At 36.3% G+C, this 25,703-nt stretch overlaps 1 protein-coding gene across 3 annotated transcripts in view; it reads left to right on the top strand.

Moving 5' to 3' along the window:
- The window catches only part of WNK3 (WNK lysine deficient protein kinase 3), a 180,807-nt gene that overhangs the window by 94,501 nt on the left and 60,603 nt on the right, over positions 1-25,703 (top strand). For all 3 annotated transcript variants that reach the window (XM_047844675.1, XM_047844676.1, XM_047844677.1), the window contains exon 11: positions 14,059-14,123. In XM_047844675.1, the coding sequence (XP_047700631.1) occupies positions 14,059-14,123 (65 nt within the window). The remainder of the gene's footprint in view (positions 1-14,058; positions 14,124-25,703) is intronic.

Here is a 25,703-nt window from a genome sequence, read left to right as displayed (position 1 = left end):
GACTGATGGGTATAATGCTGTTGTTAATTGGCAAAACATTCACCATGTTCACTTTGTTCAGAAATATCCATGTGTGTGTGAATATGATTAAAACAGTAGGTTTATGGGGCGCCTGGGTGGCTTAGTCGGTTAAACATCCGACTTCAGCTCAGGTCATGATCTCATGGCTCATGAGTTCAAGTCCTTCATTGGCTGTACTGACAGCTCAGAGTATAGAGCCTGCTTCATATTCTGTGTCTCCCTCTCTGTCTGCCCCTTCCCCGCTTGTGCTCTGTGTGTTCCTGTGCGTGTGTGTGTGTGTCTAAGTCTGTCTGTCAAAAATAAACAAACATTAAAAAAACAGTAAGTTTATTCTGATAAAGACAGTTTTTTAAAAAATATAATTTATTGTCAAATTGGCTAAAGTACAGTGTGTAAAGTGTGCTCTTGGTTTTTGGGGTAGACTCCTGTGGTTCATCGCGTTACATACAACACCCAGTGCTCATCCCAACAAATGCCCTCTGCAATGCGCATCACCCATTTTACCCTCTCACCCACCCCCCCCCCATCAATCCTCAGTTTGTTCTCTGTATTTAAGAGTCTCTTATGGTTTGCCTCCCTCCCTCTCTGTTTGTAGCTATTTTTCCCTTTCCCTTCCCCCATGGTCTTACGTTAAGTTTCTCAAGATCCACATATGAGTGAAAATATAAGATATCTGTTGGTAAAGACAGTTTTAATATATTGAGACCAGTTTCCAAGGCATTCGAAAGGAGAAAATCTTACAGTTAGGGAACTGACATTGAGGACCTACAATGTATCAAGCAGTGTCATCTCATTTATTCTTCATTCTAACTTCCTCTATAAAGTAGTTAATTCCATTAAATGAAAATGTATAAAAATTGAGAAGTAATGTTAGTCTGGTTTCTCTAGAGAGAGAGATTCTGGATCTAGGATATTAGACCATTTATGTAAAAATGCTAGTTAGCGCAATATTTTATTTATGTGAAATTACTTTATTCTAACTGAAGGAAAATTGGTCTAAACGGTGCATTTACTGAATGTTGTCAAAAAATGTTCTCAAAAGACACATATTGCTTAGGATGTCTTCGGAATGTAGAAGCTGGTAATGATAAGGACATTAGTCATTTGGATTGATTTACAGGGACATTATTTGGCCTTCTCCGTTTTGCAGTATAAATTAGTTGGAATATTGACGATATTGACAGGATGGGAACCTTTCAGGTAGCTCTCATTCTCCAGGAAGGAGCCAATCTCTAAAATAGAAGCACAGTTGAAATCTGCAATTTGGGAAGTTGGTGGAATGAGCTAAAAGACTATCTGTGGATTACTAATAAAGTTATGTGAGGGAAAGGCAAACTGTTCTTTAGTGGGGATAGCAATGATGAAGTATATTTATTTTATCATAGTATACATGTTAGCATTCTCAGTTTTTTAACTGTGCATTCAGTTTTGAAACATAGTTTTAACAATTTGGACTTAATACTGATACTGGTTTTGGTATGCAACACCAGTTTTTTTTTCAAGTTTTTATTTAAATTCCAGTTAGTTAACATAGAGCAATATTAGTTTCAGATGTAGGATTTAGTGATTCATCACTTACATACAACACTCAGTGCTTATCACAAGAAGCGCCTTCCTTAATGCCCATCACCCATTTAACCCATCTCCCCACCTATCTCCTTTCTGGTAAACCATCAGTTTTTTTCTCTATAGTTAAGAGTCTGTTTCTTTTTTTCTTAGTGTTTATTTTGAGAGAGAGATCATGCTCACAAGTGGGGAAGAGGCAGAGAGAGGCAGAGAGAGAATCCCAAGCAGGCTCTACACCATTAGCACAGAGTCAGATATGGGGCTTTTGAACTCCTGAACCATGAGATCATGACCCAAGCCAAAATCAAGAGTCAGATGCTTTACCAACTGTAAAGCTTTACCACACAGGTGCCCCAAGAGTCTATTTCTTGATTTGTCTTCTTTCCTTTGCTCATTTGTTTTGTCTGTCAGATTCTACATATGAGAGAAATCTTATGGTATTTGTCTATCTCTGACTTAATTGTTTCACTTAGCATTATACTCTCAGATGTCAAGATTTCATTCATTTTTCTGGCTGAATAATATTCTGCTGCATATATATACCGTATATTCTTTGTCCGTTCATTAGTTGACAGACACTTGGGCTGTTTCCATGATTTAGCTATTGTAAATAATGCTGCTATAAACATAGAGGTGCATGTATCCCTTTGAATTAGTGTTTTTGTATATTTTGGATCAATACCCAGTAGTGTGATTACTGGGTTATGGGTAGTGCTATTTTTAGCTTTTTGAAGAATCTCCATACTGTTTTCCACAGTGGCTACACCAGTTTGCATTACCACCAACAGTGAAAGTGAGTTTCTTTTTCTCCACCTCCTCACCAATACTTGTTGTTTCTTGCATTTTTTATTTTAGCCATTGTGACAGGTGTGAGGTGATACTGTAATTTTGATTTGTATTTCCCTTATGATAAGTGATGTTGAGCATTTTTTCTTGTGTCTGTTGGTTATCTGGGTTGTCTTCTTTGGAGAAATACCTGTTTATTTCTTATGCCCATTTTTAGTTATTTTATTTATTCATTTATTTATTTATTTATTTTTATTTTGGCAAGTTTTATTTATTTTTATTTTTTTAATATGAAATTTATTGTCAAATTGGTTTCCACACAACACCCAGTGCTCATCCCAACAGGTGCCCTCCTCAATACCTATCACCCACCCTCCCCTCCCTCCCACCCCCCCCATCAACCCTCAGTTTGTTCTCAGTTTTTAAGAGTCTCTTATGTTCTGGCTCCCTCCCTCTCTAACCTTTTTTTTCTTCCCCTCCCCCATGGTCTTCTGTTAAGTTTCTCAGGATCCACATAAGAGTGAAAACATTTGTAGCAACATGGATGGAACTGGAGAGTGTTATGCTAAGTGAAATAAGTCATACAGAGAAAGATAGATACCATATGTTTTCACTCTTATGTGGATCCTGAGAATCTTATTCCCATTTTTAAATTGGATTATTTGTTTTCTGGGTGTTGAGTTGTATAAGTTCTTTATATATTTTGGATATTGACCCTTTATTGGATACATCATTTGCAAATATCTTCTCCTATTACATAGGTTGCCTTTCAGTTTTGTTGATTGTTTCCTTTGCTGTACAGAAGCTTTTTATTTTGATGAAGTCCCAATAATTTATTTCTGCTTTTGTTTCCCTTGCCTCAGGAGACATATCTAGAAAAAGGTTGCTAGAGCCAATGTTGGAGACATTACTGCCTGTGCTCTTTTCTAGGATATTTATGGTTTCAGGTCTCATATATAGGTCTTTAATCTATTTCAAGCTTATTTTTATGCATGGTGAAAGAAAGTGGTCCAGTTTCATTCTTTTGCATGTAGCTGTCCAGTTTTTCCAACACCATTTGTTGAAGAGGCTGTCTTTTTCCCATTGGATTCTTTACTGCTATTGTTGAAGATTAACTGATCATATAGCTGTGGGTTTATTTCTGGGTTTTCTATTCTGTTCCATTGATCTATGTGTCTGTTTTTGTGCCAGTACCATACTGTTTTCATTACTACAGCTTTGTAATATAACTTGAAGTCTAGAATTGTGATACCTCCAGCTTTGCTTTCCTTTTTCAAAATTACTTTGGCTATTTGTGGTCTTTTGTGATAACATATAAATTTTAGGGTATTTTGTTCTAGTTCTGTGAAAAATGCTAGTGGTATTTCGATAGAGATTGCATTAAATACATAGATTGCTTTGGGTAGTTTAGGAATTTTAATAATATTTTTCTTCCAATCCATGACCATGGGATATCTCCATTTCTTTCTGTCCTCTTCAATTTCTGTCATCAGTGTTTTACAGTTTTCAGAGTACAGGTCTTTACTTCTGATTAGGTTTATTCCTAGGTATCATTATTTTTGGTGCAGTTGTAAATGTGGTTGTTTTCTTGATTTCTCTTTTTGCTGCTTCATTATTAGTGTATACAAATGCAACAGATTTCTGCACATTGATTTTGTATCCTGTGACTTTACTGAATTTATTTATCAGTTCTAGCAATTTTGGTAGAGTTTTAGGGTTTTCTGTGTATAATATGTCATTTGTCAATAGTGAAAGTTTTACTTCTGAAAATAGCTTTTTGAAAATAACTTTTCTTCTTATACTTTTTAGAAATTACAGCAAAGTATAAAGTTAAAATTACTGGTTAACTCACCTCTCAGAAATGAACCTTTGTAGTTTTCTAGACATTTTTCCATACAAACACATATACAAAAAATTTTTTAGTATTTTATCAGAATTGGATCATACCAGCTTTTAAAAAGATTTCTTCTTTTTTTAACTATTTTTTTAATGTTTATTTATTTTTGAGAGAGAGAGAGATAGCAGGGGAAGGGCAGAGAGAGAAGGAGACACAGAATCTGAAGCAGGCTCTAGGCTCTGAGCTGTCAGCACGGAGCCTGACATGGGGCCCAAACCCACGAACCGCGAGATCATGACCTGAGCTGAAGTCAGATGCTTAACTGACTGAGCCACCTAGGTCCCCCAAAGATTTCTTATTTTTATTAAAGTATATTAAGCATATATACATTAAAGTACCCTAATCTAAATCTAACGTACCCTAATTGAAGAATTTTCACGTATCTATTCCCCCACTAAATGCAAATGAAGATTGAGTACATTTTCAGCCCCCTAGAAGATTCACTAAGATCCACCCACGTTGTTGCATGTATCATTAGTTTGTTTTTTGTGCTTTGAGTTGTACTATTATAGATTATGCCACAGTTCAGTTATCAATTCTTCTGTTGATGTACATTAAGATTGGTTCTCCTTTTTGACTCTTAAAAATAAACAGCTGTGAATGTTCCTGTATGTTTTATTGTTGGACACATGCACTCATTTCTCTTGTATATGTAGGTGTGGGATTGCTGGGTCACAGGATAAAAGTATATTTAACTATACTAAATAATGCTACACAGTTTTCCAAGTAGTTGTGTCAAAATACATTCCTACCCGGGTGCCTAGGTGGTTCAGTCAGTTAAGCATCCAGCTTCGGCTCAGGTCATGATCTCATGGTTCATGAGTTTGAGCCCTGCATTGGGCTCTCTGCTGTCAGCACAGAGCCTGCTTCAGATCCTCTGTCCCCTCTCTCTCTGCCCCTCCCCTGGTAGTTCTCTCTCTCTGTCTTTCAAAAATAAATAAACATTAAAAAATATATTCCTAGCAGCAATGTATGAATGTTCCAGTTATTTTACATCCTTATCACCACTTAGCATTACCTGTATGTTAAATTTTAGCCATTCTGGTAGATGTGATGTAGTATATATTGTGCTTTTAACTTGCATTTCTCTGATAAGTAACAATGTTGTGCACTTTCTCATGTAATTCTTAGACATTCAAATATCTTTTGTGAAGTGCCTAGTCAAATTTTGGTGGGGAGGGTAGTTGTCTTTTTCTTTAGTCTGGTTTAATATTGAACATTTCTTTAGCCTTTCTTTGTTTTTCTTGACAGTGTTGAAAAGCACAGGCCAGTTTTTTGTAGAATATCCTTCAGTTTATGTTTATTTGAAGTTTTCTCATGATTAGATTCAAATCATAGATTTTTGGCAGGAATACCATGTAAGTGACATCTCTATATTAGGAGCCATGCCAGTTTGTCCCAGAATTCGTGATATTAACTTTTATTACATGGTTCAAGCAGGGCCTGCCAGGCTTCTCCACTATAAAGTTGCCATTTTCCCCTTTATAATTTATGAGTTATTTATAGGGAGCTGTTTTGAGACTATGTAAGTATCCCTTTCATCATCAAAACTTTCACCCACTAGTTTATGTATCTATTGATACTCTAATTTCATCATTCCTCTTTATGTTTATTAGTTGTCCCTTCTCATTTATTTATTTATTTGTGTCAGTGTGTACTTATGGGGCCTTATATTATTTACTAAGTTGTGATATAATATTATCATTGTTTATTTTGATGGTTAAAGTACCCCAGATTTGGTTAATAGGCACCCATTCAAGGTAGATGTGGTGTCCTTTTGACATGTCCTTGTTATTCTTTTTTAAAAAAAAATTTAATGTTTATTTTTGAGGGTGGGGAGGAGGGGCAGAGACACACACACACACACACACACACACACACACACACACACAGAATCCAAAGCAAGCTCCCGGCTGTCTGCTAACAGCAGAGAGCCAGATGCGGGGCTCGAACTCACGAACTGTGTATTCATGACCTGAGCCAAAGTCGATCACCTAACCAACTGAGCCACCCAGGTGCCCCAACATGTTCTTGTTATTCTTTTGAGTACTTCTTTATTTTCTGGCATGGCATGGTATTTCAGGCTCATTTTGTACTTTCCCTGCCCCTCCTCTGGAATCAGTCATTTTTCCATGGAGCCCTAATTCCTTTCAGTGGGCAATATAATTTAGAAACCAAAATATGGATGTTGGCTGTGTTTTGTGTTACTTGGGGGTTATAGTTTCCAGGGTTCTCAGCAGACAGACCAGAATATGTGTGTGTGTGTGTGTGTGTGTTTCGTATGGATACTTCCAGCCCACTTTACTTTTGACTTTGTGTTCTAGGAAAGAATTTTTTGTTTTTGTTTGTTTTTGCCATGCTTCTTTCAGTATATATCCAACATCTCTATTTGATTATACAATGGACATTTCAAATTCAATGTGTCCAAAGTCAAACACTTTTTTTATACTCCCCTCTGACCACTGCCCTAAGGCTGTTCTTTCCACAGTTGTCCCCATCTCAGCAAATGGAAACTCTTTCTTGTTACTCAAGCCATATATTTGTGGTTATCTTTTACTCTTCTCTTTTTCTCATATGTCACTTGAAATCATCAGAAAGTCTTTTGGCTTTTCCTTTAAAATATATCTACAACCTGACTACTTCTCACTTCCATCATTATCATGATGGTCTAATCTCTCTTACTTGAATGATTACAGTAGCCTAATTGTTGTCCTTCCTTCTGCCTTTGCTCCTTTATAACCCTTTTCTCATTCTAAGAAGCAGAATGATCCTTTTATTTATTTTTTTTTAAAATATGAAATTTATTGTCAAATTGGTTTCCATACAACACCCAGTACTCATCCCAACAGGTGCCCTCCTCAATGCCCATCACCCACCCTCCCCTCCCTCCCACCCCCCATCAACCTTCAGTTTATTCTCAGTTTTTAAGAGTGTCTTATGGTTTGTCTCCCTCCCTCTCTAACTTTTTTTTTCCTTCCCCTCCCCCATGGTCCTTTGTTAAGTTTCTCAAAATGCAAGTCGTATCATGTCTCAAAACCCTCCCCAAAACCTTCTATTGCCCATATCACTCATAGTAAAAATACCAATACGTAATGGCATGAAAGCCCTATAGGATCTGGCCTCCCCTGCCCAACTCTCTGACTTCATGTAGATTTTCTTTGACTTCTGTTGTCTTTTCGAATGGTGATTAAGTCATTTCACAGATCTACAGTTTAAGGACAAGGGTATGTACACTGTTTATTAACAGGCATTGATCTATAGTTCGCTAATAAGGTATGGTTTACTTTTACCCCCATAGTGTGTTTTCTAATGCTTGTAATAATCAAATATGGTAAAGACTGCAGTCTTCAACATGTATACCTACCAAAATTTTTCCTTTCTGCATCCTTGCTGATTTGGTTTTACTTGTAGGGACTCTACCTCCCAGAATGCTAAATGGTTCAGTTAGTCCTCTCCTTTTTATCTCCAATATGCATTCTCACTCCTTTCAGTTTTGTTTTTTTTTAAACAGGGTTAGTTTCTGTCTCCAAATAGCTGTAGAAACTTGGAGGGCTGCAACAAGAGCAGTGCCTGATCAATTTACTGGTTGGTACAGACCCTTGATAACTCAACTGAACAGCACATAATACAGGGAAAGTATGAAGTATAAGTCTACTTTCAGTTAGTTTCCCTTTCATGAGGTGCTCTCTAGGGAGGCCCTGGAGTGAAGCCTAGGTAAATTTTTTTCTTTAGTCTAGTTCTACCTGCCTTATAATTAATAAAACTTCCTCCTAATTTCTATCACTCTTGTTTGTCAGTTTTTGTGGTGCCGGTATGTTTTCATCTTTTTTTCCTTGCCTGTTTAATAGCCTGTGTGTCTTGATGTGAGTTTGTCCATGGAAATATCCTATGGACCATTTCTTTCTTTTTTTCATGTTTGTTTATTTTTGAGAGAGAGAGATTGAGAGAGAGAGAGAGAGAGAGAGAGACCACAAGTGGGGAGGGGCAGAGAGAGAGGGAGACACAGAATCCGAAGCAGGCTCTAGGCTCTGAGCTCCCAGCACAGAGCCCGACACAGGGCTCGAACTCATGAACCCTGAGATCATGACCTGAGCCAAAGTCTGATGTTTAACCGACTGAGCCACCCAGGTGCCCTGGATCATTTATTTTTTTATGGTAAATTTCATTACTTGGAATCTTGGCTTGGCCAGGAATTCGGCTTGGATAAACAATGACTTTATAGATGAAGCATTCTTTTTAAGTATAAAAATATGGAAGTGGACATACACAGTGATAATTTTTTAATTAGACAAAAATTTCACTGTTAAACAGGTATATGCATCATAAATATAGGCTTGAACCAGTTTGTATCTTGAGTTAGGCCTGAGTTTGAACAGTGTCTCTGAATTATTTACTGTATGATTTGAGGAAAGGTATTTATTTTAGCTCTGATTGTTTTCATTTGTAAAATGGCATTTTAAAATGCTTGTCTTGATTTGCAACTTTGAAATGTAAAAAATAAGATGGATTGATGGATATACATGTGATATGCAATTATACTAAAATGCTATAGACTGTGAGTGGTAGATACATGGGTTTTCACTGAACAGTTATTCAACTTCTCTGTATGATGTAAAATTTTCATCACATCAGAAAAAATGCCTATCTTGCAGGCTCATTAGGTTTAGATGAGATATATGTAAGAAGTGCCTGGCATGTAGTAAGTACTTAGTAAATAGCAGTTATTAAAAAATAAAAAGCACTTCATAGGAGATACATGTTTTGTAGCATTGATAATACAACAATATAGTTTATGAAATTTTGAGATGTTTCTTTTCTTGTTTTTTGTTTTCTTTTTCTTTTTCTGTCTCCCCTCCTCCCTTTGTCTCCTCTTCTCCTTTCCTTGAGATTATAAACTGCATCCAGGGCTGAGAATCACTGGTGGGAGGAGGGCAAATAATGACAAAGTAAGTTAAGGAGAAAGGATTAGGAACTAACGAAATTTAACAGAAAAGCCTCTGTGGTATGCACAAGGGGTCTCTGCTCCTCAGTACTGTCTGGAGTTATTTATCTATTCATTAATTTCCTTTTACTGACTCAATTTTTGCTTCTATCACTTACAGCCTCAGCTTGCTCATTTGTAAAATGAAGATAGCAATACTTACTACTCAGAGGTGTCATAAGGGTTTAAGTAAGTTTAAATAATGTATATTAAGTGCTTAGCACTTAATAAATGCTTAATATTGATTGGTTTGTTGCTATAATAAAAATAAAAGCAATGAGAATATTATAATAGTGAAAGACAATTACTGAGTGAGCATCTATTCCTATTTCAGGTGTTGGTTAGGTGCTGGGAATATTGTGATAAATTTTAGAGATATGGTCTTTCCCTCAATTAGCTCACAGCATCCCAGGTGAGAAAGACCTAGAAACAAGTGTAAGAAAGTGTTCTAAATGTCAAAGTAGAGAGGAGAGCATGGTATGGCTCATGGAATCCACGCCTAGCTTTGCTTTTCATTTTGGCCTTGTCCTCATTCTGCATGTGTCCAGATGTACTTCAGTATTATTGAATTTTGCTAGCAAATTATCAAGGTCTCAGACATCAAAATTATCAAAGTCTCATTAGGAAAGGGGATTGGTGCCTGTCTTTCATTGGATTTTAAGGTGGGCGTTAGTTGAGAAATAAGCACAAAGTACCATTTCTTGACTTCCTTTTCCTCCTCCAACCTAGTCAGTCAACCCATACTGAGGTTTTTTCCTGGACAAATTAGATTAGCTTCTAATTATAGGTTAGATATTTAGCTCTTTAACATAATTACTGTTTAAAAACACTAAAAGCAAATACTTTGGCAATGAGAATTCTTTTTTGTACACACAAGATCCGACAAAATGTATCCAACTTAAATGGTTGTATTAAAGAAATTTTAAAAGAATTATATTGAGACCCAGCAAGATGGAACACTGACATGGTGCCTTGATGCATAAATCTAGAGGCAAAGAGTATGGATTAAGTAAAGAGAAACAAGACATAGTTACTGTGACAGCAATCTGGGATGATATTTTATAACCACATGTTAATTATGAACAGGATTATTAATGCTACTTTGTGTCCTCAGAATCATGGCTAATAGTCGGTTCATCTGTCTTTTCATATGATAGCTTCAAATCAAGTTCTCTCATAATATTTTGCGGAGTTTCAAAACTAATATATATAAATAGATGCTGGGCTATTTTTTTAGATGTCTTTCAGATTTAATTAAATGTTCCATTTTTACTTTTGTCTAAAATGACCATAATGTTGTGCATTGAAGTAATGGGAACCTGCCCTGTGTTTACCAGATTTGAGGGTTGATAAATCTGTAAAAAGTTGAATTTATTTTTTTCTTATTACCAAAGCAAAATGAATATAGATAAGCTTAACACCTTGTCATATATTCTTCCAGACTATTTTATATGCCTAAACATACATGTAATTTTAATGTAACTATAGTATACATACTTTTATAATTTTTTCTCACTTATAAGATAACCCATATATCTGTCACTGATAAGATAACATGTAAAATGCAATTATTTATTTAATGGAGCAAATAAAGGAAACAAGTGTCTAAATTTTTTGCTCTTTGCAATTATATTCTGTGTTGTGAGGAACATTCTTATAGCTAAATCATGCTGTCTACTCTTAATTATTTCCTTTGTATACATTTTTAATTATTGGGCAAATTTCTAGAAATGTAATTGCTACATGTTTGTAAGACTTATGCATTGATTGTCAAATTACTTTTCAAAAAGGACTAACCAGTTTACAGTCCCACCAGTGGTTTATGAAAATACCTATTTTCCTGTACGCTTAGTATTTGATATCCTTTGAAAGTTGTAAGTTATAAAATGTATGTAGTAACATCATAAAAAGTAGTAAGATTGGGAAAAATCACTAGAATGCTATTTCCTTGACATGGCAGTGATTATATTTCTTATAGTATTCCCGGCTTTTGACACATGTGTAAGTGGTTGTATTTACATATACAGTTTTGTTTTCTACTTTTTTTCATTCATTAGTAAGTGATTTTCCCTGCCTTTACTTGGCTTTCACAATTCTAGTATTTATTGGCCACACAATAGTACAATAAATATTCATATTTACCTAACTCTTCCCCTATTCCTGAACAACTAATTTGCTGCCAATTTTTATTATGTATAATAGCACAATAAAAACACAGGGGTATCTATCATTTATTGAATATTTACTATGAAACAAACTTTATACTATGTACTTTTTTCTTCCTTTGTATTATTTCCTTAGGATTTGTGTCCAGGATTCGTAATAATGGATCATGAACATTTTTATGGCACAGCCTTTCTTCTTATGTCAGTGTTTTCTTTCTTATTTCTTTCTGCCTTAAAACATTATTCGAAGCCTAAAATGTGCCAGACACTGTGGTAAGTGGTAAGAGGAACTGAGAATACAAAGATAGCAGAGTCCTTGGAGTCAGACATTAAACATATATGATAAAGAGGGACATGATAAAAGGCATTGCTGGATGATGGTCCATCGATATATTATTTGGTTGGTCATTCTGTCCATCCATTCGTCCATCCATCTATCCATTTATGCACACATGATTTTCCCTGTGAAGCATGGGAGAACTAGTTGCAGATATAATGCCCTTTTACTCCTAAATATTTCAGTATAAGAATAAGGACATTTTTTTAACCACAATACAATGACAAAATTCAAGGAATTTAATATAAATATATTATTATTACTTAAACCATTGTCCACATTAAAATTTCACCAATTGTCCAATTAATGTCCATGTAGGCAATTTTGCTCCCTTGATTTAAAATCTAATTGAAGATCATGCATTGCCTTTAGTTGTGTTGTCTCTCTTGTCTCCTTTAATCTAGAACAGTTCCTCAGCTTTTCTTTGTCTTTTATAACATTGATATTGTTTTGAAAACTAAAGATTGGTTATTTTGTAGAATGTCCTTCAATTTGAGTTTGTTTGAAATTTCCTCTTGTTCAGATTCAGATGATGCATTTTTGTCAGGAATACTATATAAGCAATGTGTTCTTTGCACATCATATCATATTAGGAGGTATGTGATGCTGAGGTTAAATCTGATTCCTTATTTAAGATGGGGCCTGCTATATACTGTATAGTTTTCTAGTATAAAGTGACGCTTGCTATATGCTGTATGGTTTTCTAGTATAAAGTGACCCTTTTTGTTGCTTTTATAATTAATCAGTAATCTGCGGGGAGATACTCTGAATCTATGTAACTTTTACCCACCTGTTTTATCATCCATTGATGATTTTATGATTTCATCATTCCTTGTGTTTATTAGTTGCCTTGTGCTGCAAAGACTTTGTATCAGTATGAACTCGTGTATTTTTATTTTATTGAATGGGTTATATTCTGGTTACTATCATTATTTATTTTGATGTCCAAATCGTCCCATATTTGGACAGTGGGAACCCCTTCAAGCTGACTCCTATATATTTTTGATATGTTCCCATCATTCTTTGAGCAGTTCTTTATTTTTTGGCCTAACAAGATGATCCAGCTTCATCTTGTATTTTCTTTGCCCCAATGTTGGAATCGGTCATTTCTCTAGGAAACCTTCATCCCTTATTGTTTAGAAAACAAGATATGAGATAAGGTATATGTTGTTTATTTTTAAAATATTTCTTAATGTTTATTTTTGAGAGAAAGAGTGATCAAGGGAGGGGCAGAGAGAGAAGGAGACAGAGGATCCAAAGCAGGCTCTGTGCTGACAGTAGAGAACCCAATGTGGGGCTTGAACTCACGAATCGTGAGATCATTACCTGAGCCGAAGTCTGACGCTTAACTGACTGAGCCATCCAGGCACATGTTTTTTAAAGAGTACCCAAAGCGATTTTGCTGGACTATCTGGAACCTACTGTGATAGAAGCTTCTTATATAAAGGAGTTCCATCCATAGAATGGACAGGACTGAGGAGGAGTTGAAATAGACTAGGAAGATGAAGGAACATGAGTAGAGTCACAGCATATGGAAGAGCCCAACTCATTCAAAGGAGCTACAGTTCAGTGTGGCTTCAAGTAGAGGAGTCTAGAGAATGTGGCAGGGACCAGTTCACTGAGGACTTTGCCGTCCAAAGGAACTTAACCTTATTTATAGGGAACCATCATAGAGGGTTTAAACTTGGTAGGGCAGACATCGGTTTTGGTAGATTTGCGTTTTAAGGTCACTGGGCTATCACCAGTGGCAGTACATAGGATGGATTAGATAAATGTTTAAAATTTTTTTTCCAACATGGTTGGCATTTTCCTTCTTAGAGGGCTTAAGCTTTTCTCCTAGAAGCCAGTATTGCAGCTGCTGATACTAACACCTCAAAGGGATAGTTGTCAGCAGTTTAGTGTAAAGAGAGTGAGAAAGAGCCAGAACATGCAATAAGTGAAAGTTTGATTCATTTATTCATCTATTTGTGAAATGGCAGCAACTCTCCCTTTTAGTACTGGTTTTCCCATCAGGCCTGGAAGCTGAGTGTTGATGTTCTCCATTGAAAAATAACACAAACAAAGGTATATAAAAGAATGCTATCTTTTTTAATGGAAAATCTTAATGAATATGAATACTGCTACATTTTATTTTTCTTTGTCTTTGGTAATAACATCAAACATTCCATAATGTGGACATTCTACCTAGTTTGTGAGTTAACTAAAATATGAAATGTAAAAACCATGTTTTTTGAAATAATAGCAGATTGCATTTTTAGCTTGAAGCCTGCTGTTATAACAAGTTTTATTTCTGTACTATTTACAGCCTATATCCCAGGCAGTTGGAGTTGAACAACAAGCAACTCTTCTAAAACCAGATTTAGTTAGAAGGTGAGTATCTTCAAATTAATACCATGAAAACAATGAGTATTTTGAAGTATTTGCACTCAATAGGTGTGTAGAGTATCTTGATTCAAGAAGCTTCTGTGTTCTTATATTTGTATGTTTAATAAAAATAGTAGGTATTGTTTTTACTTTTTTATGTTAATGATCATATGGATTGTTAATTTAGTGACTGTGTTTTCTTGTTCTCATTATTATAATATTCTGTTCTTAAGAAAAGCTTATAAGGGTTAAAAAAAAAGAAAAATGGAATAGTATAATATAGAGTAAAATTCCAGCTAATCTAAAGAAATAAATTACAACCAGGTATATAATTGTGTTATTATTTGGTAGTTGTAAATTAATATTTTCTCTATATTGTTCAGATTAGATAATTTTTATTGATCTCGCTTCAGGTTCACTGATTTTTTTCCTTTGTCCTATTCATTCTGCTATCGTGCTAATTCAATGAGGTTTTTATTTCTATGATTGTACTTTTGTTCCAGTTTTATGGAGAAATAGTGGGCATACCTGACTGTATAAGTTTAAGGGATACACCATGCTGGTTTAATTTACATTTACGTTATGAAATGGTTACCGTAGTAGGTTCAAATAACATCCATCTCATATAAATACAATAAAAAGAAAAAAAAGAAGGGAAAAAATTTTCTCATTGTGGTGAGAACTCACAGGATTTCCTTTCTTAACAGCTTTTCTATATATCACACAACAGTGTTAACGATAGTCATCATGTTGTACATTACACCCCCAGTACTTATTTATTTTATAACTGGACATTTGTACCTTTTGACTACCAACTTCCAATTTCCCCTCCCCTCACCCTCTGCCTCTGGAAACCTCTGATTTCTGAAAAACCTCTTTTTCTGTGAATTTATGTGGATTTTTTTTGTTGTATTTTGGTTTTTGGTTATTTTTAGATTCCACTTATGAGATTATATAGCATTTATCTCTCTCTCTGACTTATTTCACTTAGCTTAATGCCTTCAGAGTCCATTGATGTTGTTGCAAATGGTAGGATTTCCCCTTTTTATGGCTGAATAATATTCTTGTGTGTGTGTGTGTGTGTGTGTGTGTGTGTGTGTGTGTACGTGTGTACACCACAATTTCTTTATATATTCATCCATCTGGACAGTTAGGTTGTTTCCATGTTCTGTGTCTTGGCTATTGTAAATAATGCTATGAACACAGGGGTGCAGATTATCTTTTGGAGTTAGTGTTTTTGTTTTTGGGGGATATATTCCCCAAAGTCAAATTGCTGAATCATATACTAGTTCCGTTTTTTTAAATTTTTTGATGATCTTCCATACTGTTTTTCATAGTGGCTGTACCAGTTTACAACCCCACTAACTGCACAACAGTTCTCTTTTCTCCACATCCTTGCCAGCATTTTTTATCTTGTCTTTTTGATGATGGCTGTTCTAACAGGTGTAAGGCAATATTTCTAGAGCTCACTTTGCCCACACCCAGGCAAGTAGCTGAATCACAGCACCACCCATTGTGGAAAGTGTTTTCCAGCCCCATTGGAACAGAAGGTCTAGCAACAACTTCTGGAAGCTGTGGGGCCCTGTGGCACTTGAGCCAAGAGGCGAGTGGGAAAAGTTGATTGCCCCCAGAATAAAGCCAGTACTGAGTGTAAAACATTCCTGTGCTATGCATGGGAAAGGGGATTGATTCATAGCCAAGGCTGAGGGTAGTTCCCAGTCCCTCCCAACCAGAGAATCTGTTTGGGAAGTTGATAGTAGCCTGGAGGGGCCTCTCTTCCTCCCACCCAGGCAAGGGAACTAAAACATAGCCCCACCATCTGTGGAAAGTCTTCTGACCCCATCTGACCAGAAGGGTGGCAACAACTACGAGGAACTATATGGTCCAGCAGCAGTTGAGCCAAGAAGCAGGCAAATAGAGCCAATAGTTTGCAGAACACGGCCAAGAGCTCTGTTTGTTAAGGGAACTTGGGGTGTGGGTAGGCTTGTGAGTTAGAACAAAGAGTTTTATCAACTTTAGAGCTGCTTCTTCCCCTGTGTCCAGGCAGAGAATCTGATCTGTACCCCTACTCATTGTTGAATAAAGTCTTCAGCCTGTCCCACCAGAGAACCTAACTAGAGCACATCAGTAGCTGCATAGGCCATTCAACAGCCCTATGGCTTCCCCTCTCTGCAGAGCAAAATTGGTGGCCTTGCCTGACCAGGGAATTCAGTGCACACTCTGGCTGGATTTGAGTCCCTAAACAATGAGCTACACAGACCACAGTTCCCATCCTGCTGCCCTGCCAGGTCAGGCATGCTAATTCAGATCTGCAGTCCTGACCATCTAGTAAACCTGACCATAGAATCCAGGAAACTATGGAGCCCATCCTGCAACCTCACTTGGATAGGGAACCAAGCCAAAAGTCTGATCCAGCTGTTCTCAGCCATTGGCATACCTCCCTTCCCTGTCCTCAGAACTCGAACAATTGCCTTCCCCAAAATGGACCATAATAGCAGGCCCCCTGCACAAAGACATTACTAGCAGACATATCCAAACAGAGCTGACTGGTGAAGAACTGCCTCTGCCAAAGGAAACCTGTGAACTCTGGAAGAGGAGCCCAATTACTCAATTGTGCAGATACCAATGTAAGGAATTAAGGATTACAAAAATCAGGTAAATATGAAACAACTAAGGAAAACTAATAAACCTTCAATAACTGACACTAAGTAAATGGAGATCATTAAAAAAAATTTTTTTAAACGTTTATTCATTTTTGAGAGACAGAGAGAACAGAGCTTAAATGAGGGAGGGGCAGAGACAGAGGGAGACAGAATCCAAAGCAGGTTCCAGGCTCTGAGCTGTCAGCACAGAGCCTGACACGGGGCTTGAACTCACTGACCGTGAGATTATGACCTGAGCCGAAGTTGGACACTCAACTGACTGGGCCACCCAAGCACCCCAGGAAATGGAGATCTTTAAACTGACAAAGAATTCACAATTTAAGGAAATTTCAGAAACTGTAAGAAAACATGGACCAGACAACTAAATAAAATTAGGGGGAGAAAATCCATGAACAGAGTGAGAAGTTTGACAAGGAAATAGTAACCATCAAAAAAAAAAAAAATACAGGGGTGCCTGGGTGGCTCAGTTGGTTGAGTGACTGACTTCAGCTCACAGTTTGTGAGTTTGAGCCCTGCATCGGGCTCTGTGCTGACAGCTCAGACCCTGGAGCCTGCTTCGGATTCTGTGTCTCCATCTCTCTCGGCGCCCCCCCCCCCCCCCCCCGCTCGCTCTCTCTCTCTCTCTCTCTCTCTCAAAAATAAATAAACATTAAAAATTTTTTTAAAAAAAATCCAGAAATCCTAGTGGTGAAAAATACAATGTAATTGAAGAATTCCACAGAGAGTTTCTAAACTAAACCACGCAGAAGACTTGTAAATAAGACATTAGAAATTAAGCAGAGTAGCAAAAATTAAAAAAGAGTGAAGCAGAGTGAAGAAAGCTGATGGAAGTTAGAGGACAAAAAGAAAAACAATATTTGCATTAAGGGGGTTGCCTGGATGTCTCGGTAGATTTAGCATCAGACTCTTGATTTCGGCGCAGGTCATGATCTTGTGGTTCGTGAGTTCAAGCCCCAATGGCATTATCCAGATACCCAAACCAGAAAAGGATACTACTATAAATTAAAATGATAAGCCTATTCCCTGATTAATATAGATGTAAAAACTCTCAGTAATATACTAGCATACTGAGTTCAACAGCACATTAAAAGGATCATATACTATAATCAAGTGAGATGTATCTCTGGGATGCAAGGATGGTTCAACAAATGCAAATCAATCAATGATTGGATTGAAAGAAATTAATCATATGATCATATTAATAGAATGAAAGAGAAGAATCATATGATCATCTCAGTAGATACAGAAAACTCATCTGACATAAATAATCATAGTAAAAACTCTTAAGAAATTAGACCTAGAAGGAACACATCTCAATATACTAAAGGCCATGTAAGACAAATCCACAGCTAACATCTTACTTAGTGATGAAAGGTTGAAAGCTTTTATTCTAATATTAGGAACAAGACAAGGGTACCCATTCTCACCACTCTTATTCAACAATACACGAAAAGTCCTAGCTAGAGAAATCAGGCAAAGAGAGAGATAAAAGGTATCAATCCCATTTACAGTAGCATCCAAAACAACAAAGTACTTAAGTGTTAAATTTAAAGAGGGGGGAGATTTCTACTCTGAAAACTACAAGACATGGGTGAAAGAAATCAAAGAAATCACAAGTAAATAAAAAGGTCTTCTGTGTTTATGGCTTAGCAGAGTGAGTATTGTTAAAATGTCAGTACTACTGAAAGCCATTTATAGATTCAATGCAATCCCTGTAAAGATTCCAGTGGCATTTATCATAGAGGAAGAAAAATCACTCCTAAAATATATATGGAAGCAGAAAAGACCCTAAATAGCCAAATAAATCCTAAGAAAGAAAAAACAAAGCAGGAGGCATCACACTTCGTGATTTCAAGCTATACTATAAAGTTATAGTCATCAAAACAGTATCATACTGGCATAAAAGCAGACAAATAGACCAATGGAGCACAATCAGGAGCCCAGAAATAAACCCAAGCATATACAGGTCAACTATTATGTCACAAGGGAGCCAAGAATACTCAATGGAGAAAAGAAATGGGGCTGGGGTAATTGGATATACACAGGTAAAAGGATGAAACTGGATCCATATCTTATACCACTCACAAAAGTTAACTTGAAATGGATTAAAGACTTAAATGTAAGACGTGAAGCCATGAAACTCCTAGAAGAAAACACAGGAATAAAGCTCCTAGACATGGGTCTTGGTAGTGATTTTCTGGATATGACACCTAAAACATGAGCAACAAAATAAAAAATAAACAAGTGGGACTACATAAACTAAAAGACTTCACAACAAAAGAAACCATCAACAAAGTTAAAAGAATACCTATGGAATGGGAAAAATATTTGTAAACTATATATCTGATAATGGGTTAATATCCAGAATATATAAAGAACTCCTACAACTCACTAACAATAAAATCAATAACCCAATTAAAAAGTGGACAAAGGACCTGAATAGACATTTCTCTAAACAAGATATACAACAGGCCAACAAGTATATGAAAAGATGTTCAACATCACTAGTCACTAGGGTAATGCACATAAAACCACAATGATATCTTACTAGTCAGAATATATCCCCGACTTGGTTCTACAGATGAGCAAAACCATTGTTTGGGATTACTGCTTGAGCACTGCAAGTATGAATTTGGTCTGCCAAGATCTGTGTGCTGGCCTTTGAAAGCCCCTCCCTCTTTCCCTGTCACACTCGGATTCCCAGTGGTGGAGCCCTGCAGATTCCCCTGCAATACCTGTGGTGCGAGATCAAAATAGGGGCTCTGATAAAGCAACCCACAATGCTGAGGGAGGGCTTATTTTCCCCCCAGGTTCTGTTTTCCCACTGGATGTACTGGAGGCTCAGGAGAGAACTCTTCACATGTGCTAGTCTCAGGGAGGTGCAACATGACCAATGTATAGCCACTTCTCTTACCCTTTTAATCCAGTCTGATGTGGTCTCTGTGGTGCAGAAGGTTGCCTCAGCTTCACCCCCTTGTTCTAGGATTCTTTCAGTGGTATATTGTTCTTGAATAGTTATTAGTTGCTTTTGTGAGCCAAGTCGGAAACAACCTATGTTGCCATCTAGGTGATGTCACTTCCTTTGTGCTTTATTTTTAGGAATTCCACTTAACTCTTTTAATATCTTCTATTTTTCTATTAAAAACATTTTTTTAATGTTTGTTTATTTTTGGGAGAGAGAGAGAGAATGAGCAGGGGAGGGGCAGAGAGAGAAGGGGACAGAGGATCCAAAGCGGGCTCTGCGCTGACAGCCTGATGCGGGGCTCTAACTCACAAACTGTGAGATCATGACCTGAGCAGAAGATGGACACTTAACCGACTGAGCCACCCAGGCGCCCCAATATCTTCTATTTTTCTGTGAGATTTTCTGTTTCTGCATTTGCTTCAAGGTTATTTGTAATTGTTCATTGAAGCATTTTGGTGATGGCTGCTTTAAAATCCCTGGCAGATAATTCCAATATCTAATTCAGCCTGTTGTTGGCATCTCTTGATTGTATTTTTACATTCAGATTATGATTTTCCTGGCTTTTGGTATGACAAGGAATTTTCATTTGTCTTCTGGACATTTTGGATATATTTTGGGAGACTCTGGATCCTATTTAAATACATTATTCTATTTTAGCAGGCAATTACCCTATTTAGATGCATTGGTCCTGGTCTACTTTTGTGGGCTGTGGTTCTAATGACAATTTAGTTTTCAGAGTCCTTGTAGTACTAGTTAGGTCTGCTTGGTTCATCTGACAGCACTGGGCCCCACTGCTGCTGACCTGGGCCAGAACTCCAGGCCATATGCTACTAGTGGAACTCCCACCAGTGTTACCAGGGGAGGAAAAAGCCCACCTGAACTGCCTTCTGCTTGGTTGGGGGTCAGGACGTTACTGGGCTTGTGCTGCCTTTGCCTTTGAGTCAGGAGATGCTGAGCCTGGACTGTCTTGTCACTGGACTGTCTTGCCACTGGGTGGGGAATTGGGAGATGCCAAACTGATTTGTTTTTCCACAAGTCCTGGGAGTCCCTAGTTAGTCCACCTTCAAATTTTCATCCTTCAGTACCCAACTGACTGTGCACTCTATTATTTCCACATTATTTAGTTATACTTAAGAGGAACAGAGAGAATTTAATTTCTGCCATCTTGTCCCAAAACCTCACCTGGTGTTTTAAGATTACTTTGAAATATGAATGATATAGCCCCATTGACTAGAATTATGTCCCTTTTATCTTTTTTTTAAAATTAATGTTTATTTTTGAGAGAGAGAGAGAGAGTGACAGAGTGCAAGTGGAGGAGGGGCAGAGAGAGAGGGAGACACAGAATCCGAAGCAGGCTCCAGGCTCTGAGCTGTCAGCACAAAGCCTGACACGGGGCTTGAACTCATAAACTGTGAGATTGTGACCTGATCCAAAGTCTGACACTCAACTGACTGAGCCACCCAGGCACCCCTCCCTTTTATCCTTTGAAGGTGTAATTTGTTACTGTTATTTCTTTGTATATTAAAAAACTAAGAGCAGTATTAATGTATCTTCCTCTACCACTCGTGTTTATGCAAATGGTTTTCACGTGGACATAGGAAAAATTTTAGGAGTTTTATATTTTCTTTTGTATCTTTATATGAATATATCATAAGTAGCTTCTAAGAGAAAGTACCTAAAAATTAATTCAAAAGATATGTTTTTGCTGCTAACAGATCTTCTCATTTAATTTTCAAACGTCTTTATTAGAATTTTTCTATTTATTGAAATATCTTCAAACTTATTAAAGAAAATGCTGAAACATGCCCTGACACAAATAAACTGAAAGCTGCCCTTTCATATTGATGTGAACCTGCAAAATATAACTGGTTAGAATTAATCACATTGAACCATTTTGACATCATTCATTTTTATTTTTTTTACTAGAATTGTAGTGTTTTATTATGTACTTGTTTTATTGAGGTATAACTGACATACAAACTTATATTAGTTTCAAGTATACAACATAATGATTTGATATTTGTATATATTGCAAAATGATCACCACAGTAAGTGTAGTGAACATCTATCACCATACAGAGTAACAGAATTTCTTTTCTTATGATGAGAACTTTAATCTGTTAGCAACTTTGAAATATATAATACAATATTAATAACTGTAGTCACCATGATGTACATGACATCCCAGGAATTACTTATTTTATAACTGGAAGTTTATATCTTTTGACTGCCTTCACCCATTCTGCCCAACCCAATTTCGCATGTCTGACAACCTCTGGCAATGATTAATCATTAATCTGTTCTGTATATATGAGTCTGCTTGGTTTTTTTTCTTTTAATTCCACATATAACTAAGATCATATGATATTTGTCTTTCTCTTTCTGACTTATTTCACTTAGCATGAGAAATATAGTGAGGAAAATAGTGTCCTCAGGGTCCATTTATGTTGTTACAAATAGCAAGACTCCATACATTTTTATGGCCAAATAGTATTCCTGTGTGTGTGTGTGTGTGTGTGTGTGTGTGTGTGTGTGTGTGTGTGTACACATGGGTATGTGTAAACATGTATATACCATATTTCCCTTTTTCCTTTAAATATGTGTTTTTTTCATTTTTTTAACATTCAACGTTTTATTAGTTTCAGTTGTACAACATAGTGATTCAACAACTTCAAACGATTCACAGTGCTCATTATGACAAGTGTACTCCTTAATCCCCATTACCTATTTAACCCATTCCCCTCACCCTCTTCCACTTTGGTGATACTCACTTTGTTCTTTATAATTACGAGTCTGTTTCTTCATTTGTCTCTCTCTCCTCTCTAAATTTTTTTCCCTTTGCTCATTTGTTTTTCTTCAGTTCCACATATGAGTGGAATTATATGGTATTTGTCTTTCTCTAACTTATTTTGCATAACATTATACTCTCTGGCTCCACCATGTCATTGCAAATAGCATGATTTCATCCATTTTTATGGCTGAATAGTACTCCATTGTATATATATACACACCACCTCTTTTTTATCCTTTCATCAATCAATGGACACTTGTACTGCTTCCATAATTTGGCTATTATAAATGATACTGCAATAAACATTAGTATGCATGTATCCCTTTGAATTAGTGTTTTTGTATTCCTTGGGTAAATCCCCATTTAATGTAATTGCTGGATCATAGGGTAGTTCTATTTTTAACTTTTTGAGGAACCTCCATAATGTTTTCCACAGTGGCTGCAACAGTTTTTATTCTCACCAAAAGTGCAGTAGGGTTCCTTTTTCTCCACATCCTCACCAACACTTGTTGATTCTTCTGTTGTTGATTTTAAACATTCTGGCAGGTGTGAGATATCTTATTGTAGCTTTGGTAACATTTCTCTGATGATAAGTGATATTGAACATCTCTTCATATGTCTGTCGTCCATCTGAATGTCTTCTTTGGAGAAATGTTTGGTCATTCCTTCTGCCCATTTTTAAATTGGGATTATTTGTCTTTGTGGTGTAGAGTTTTGTAAGTTCTTTATATATTTTTAGTACTAACCCTTTATTGAATATGTCATTTGCAAATGCCTTATCCCATTCAGTAGGTTGTCTATCGGTTTTGTTGACTATTTCCTTGGCTATGCAGAAGCTTTTCATTTTGATGTAGTTCTAATAGTTCATTTTTACTTTTGTTTCTGTTGCCTCAGGAGACATCCTAGAAAGAAGTCGCTACAGCCTGTGTCAAAGAACATACTGCCTGTGATCTTTTCTAGGATTTTTATGGTTTCATGTCTCATGTTTAGGTCTTTAATTCATTTTGAATTTATTCTTACATATGGTGTAAGAAAGTGATCCAGTTTCATTGTTTTGCATGTTGTCCAGTTTTCCCAACACCATTTGTTGAAGAGACATTCTTTTCCCATTGGACATTCTTCCCTGCTTTGTCGAAGATTCATTGACCTATAGTTGTGGGTTGTTTCTGGAATTCTGTTCTGTCCTATTGATCTATGTGTCTATTTTTGTACTGTTTTGATTACTACAGGTTTGTAATATAACTTGAAGTCTGGAATTGTGATGCCTCCAGCTTTACTTTTCTTTTTCAACATTGCTTTGGCTTTTCAGGGTCTTTTGTGGTTTCATACAAATGTTAGGATTATTTATTCTGGTTCTGTGAAAAAACATGTTGGTATTTTGTTAGGTATTGCAATGAATATGTAGATTACTTTGGGCAGTATAGACATTTTAACAATATTTATTCTTCTAATTCCTCAGCATGGAATGTCTTTCCATTTCATTGTGTCATCTTGGATTTCTTTCATCAGTGTTTTATACTTTTCAGAGTACAGATCTTTCACCTTTTTGGTTAGGTTTATTCCTAAGTATTTTATTATTTTTGGTACAATTGTAAATGGGATTGCTTTCTTAATTTCTCTTTCTGCTGTTACATTATTGATGTACAGAAATGCAACAGATTTCTGTATATTGATTTTGTATCCTGTGACCTTACTGCATTTCTTCATCAGTTACAGTAGTTTTGTGGTGGAGTCTTTTGGGTTTTCTATATTTTGTATCATGTCATCTGCAATAGTGAAAGTTTTACTTCTTCCTATCAATTTGGATGCCTTTTTATTTTTTTGTTGTTGTCTGATTTCTGTGGCTAAGACTTCCAGTACTATGTTGAATAAAAGTGGTAAGAGTATACATCTTTGTCTTGTTTCTGACCTTAGAGGAAAATCTCAGTTCTTCCCCATTAAGTATGACGTTGCCTGTGGGATTTATGTAGATGGCCTCTATTATGTTGAGATATGTTTCCTCTAAACCTATTTTGTTGAGGGTTTTTGTCAAGAATTGATGTTGTACTTTGTCAAATGCTTTTTTTCTGCATCTATTGAAATGATCATATGGTTCTTATCTTTTCTCTTATTGATATGATGTAGTACATTGAGTGATTTGCCAATATTGAGTCACTCTTGAAACCCTGGAATAAGTCCCACTTGATTGTGGTGGATGATGTTTTTAATGTATTGTTGGATTCAGTGTGCTAGTATTTTGTTGAGGACTTTTGCATGTATATTTAGCAGGAATAAGGGATATTGGCCTGTGGTTCTCTTTTCTATGGTGTCTTTATCTGGTTTTGGTATCAGGGTAATGCTGGCTTCATAGAATGAATTTGGAAGTTTTATTTCCTTTGCTATTTTTTGGCATAGTTTGAGAAGAGTAAGTATTAACTCTTCGTTAAATGTTTGGTAGAATTTGCCTGTGAAGCCATCTGGTCCTGGACGTTTGTTTGTTGGGAGTTTTTTGATTACTGATTCCATTCCTTTGCTGGTTATCCATCTGCTAAGATTTTCTATTTCTTCATGTTTCAATTTGGAGAGTTTATATGTTTCTATGAATTTATCCATGTTTTCTAGATTGTCCAGTTTGATGGCATATAGATTTTCATAATACACTCTTATAATTGTTCATATTTCTATAGTGTTGGCTGTTATTTATCCTCCCTTATTTGTGATTTTGTCTATTTGGGTCCTTTCTCCTTTTTTTTGGTAAGTCTAACTAGAGGTCTACCAATTTTATTAATTTTTTTCAAAGAACCAGTTCCTGATTTCATTGATTTGTTCTATTGTTTCTTTAGTTTCTATATCACTTATTTCTGCTCTAATATTTATTATTTCATTCCTTCTGCTGGTTTTAGGTTTTGTTTGTTGTACTTTTTCTGTCAGAGAAACTGAGTGTAAGGTTAGGTGATTTATTTGAGTTTTTTGTTTTTTTTTTTTTTGTTTTTTTTTTGTTTTTTTTGCTTCTTGAGGTAGGCCTGAATTGCCTTGAACTTCCCTCTTAGAACTGCTTTTGCTCCATCCCAGAGGTTTTGGAACCTTGTGTTTTCATTTTCATTTGTTTCCATGTGCTATTATTTCTTCCTTGATTTCCTGGTTGAGCCATTCATTGTTTAGTAGCATGTTATTTAACCTGCATGTAT

Source organism: Prionailurus viverrinus, chromosome X (genome assembly GCF_022837055.1).
Source record: "Prionailurus viverrinus isolate Anna chromosome X, UM_Priviv_1.0, whole genome shotgun sequence".
Classification (NCBI taxonomy): domain Eukaryota; kingdom Metazoa; phylum Chordata; class Mammalia; order Carnivora; family Felidae; genus Prionailurus; species Prionailurus viverrinus.
This window is presented reverse-complemented; position numbering and strand designations above follow the sequence as displayed.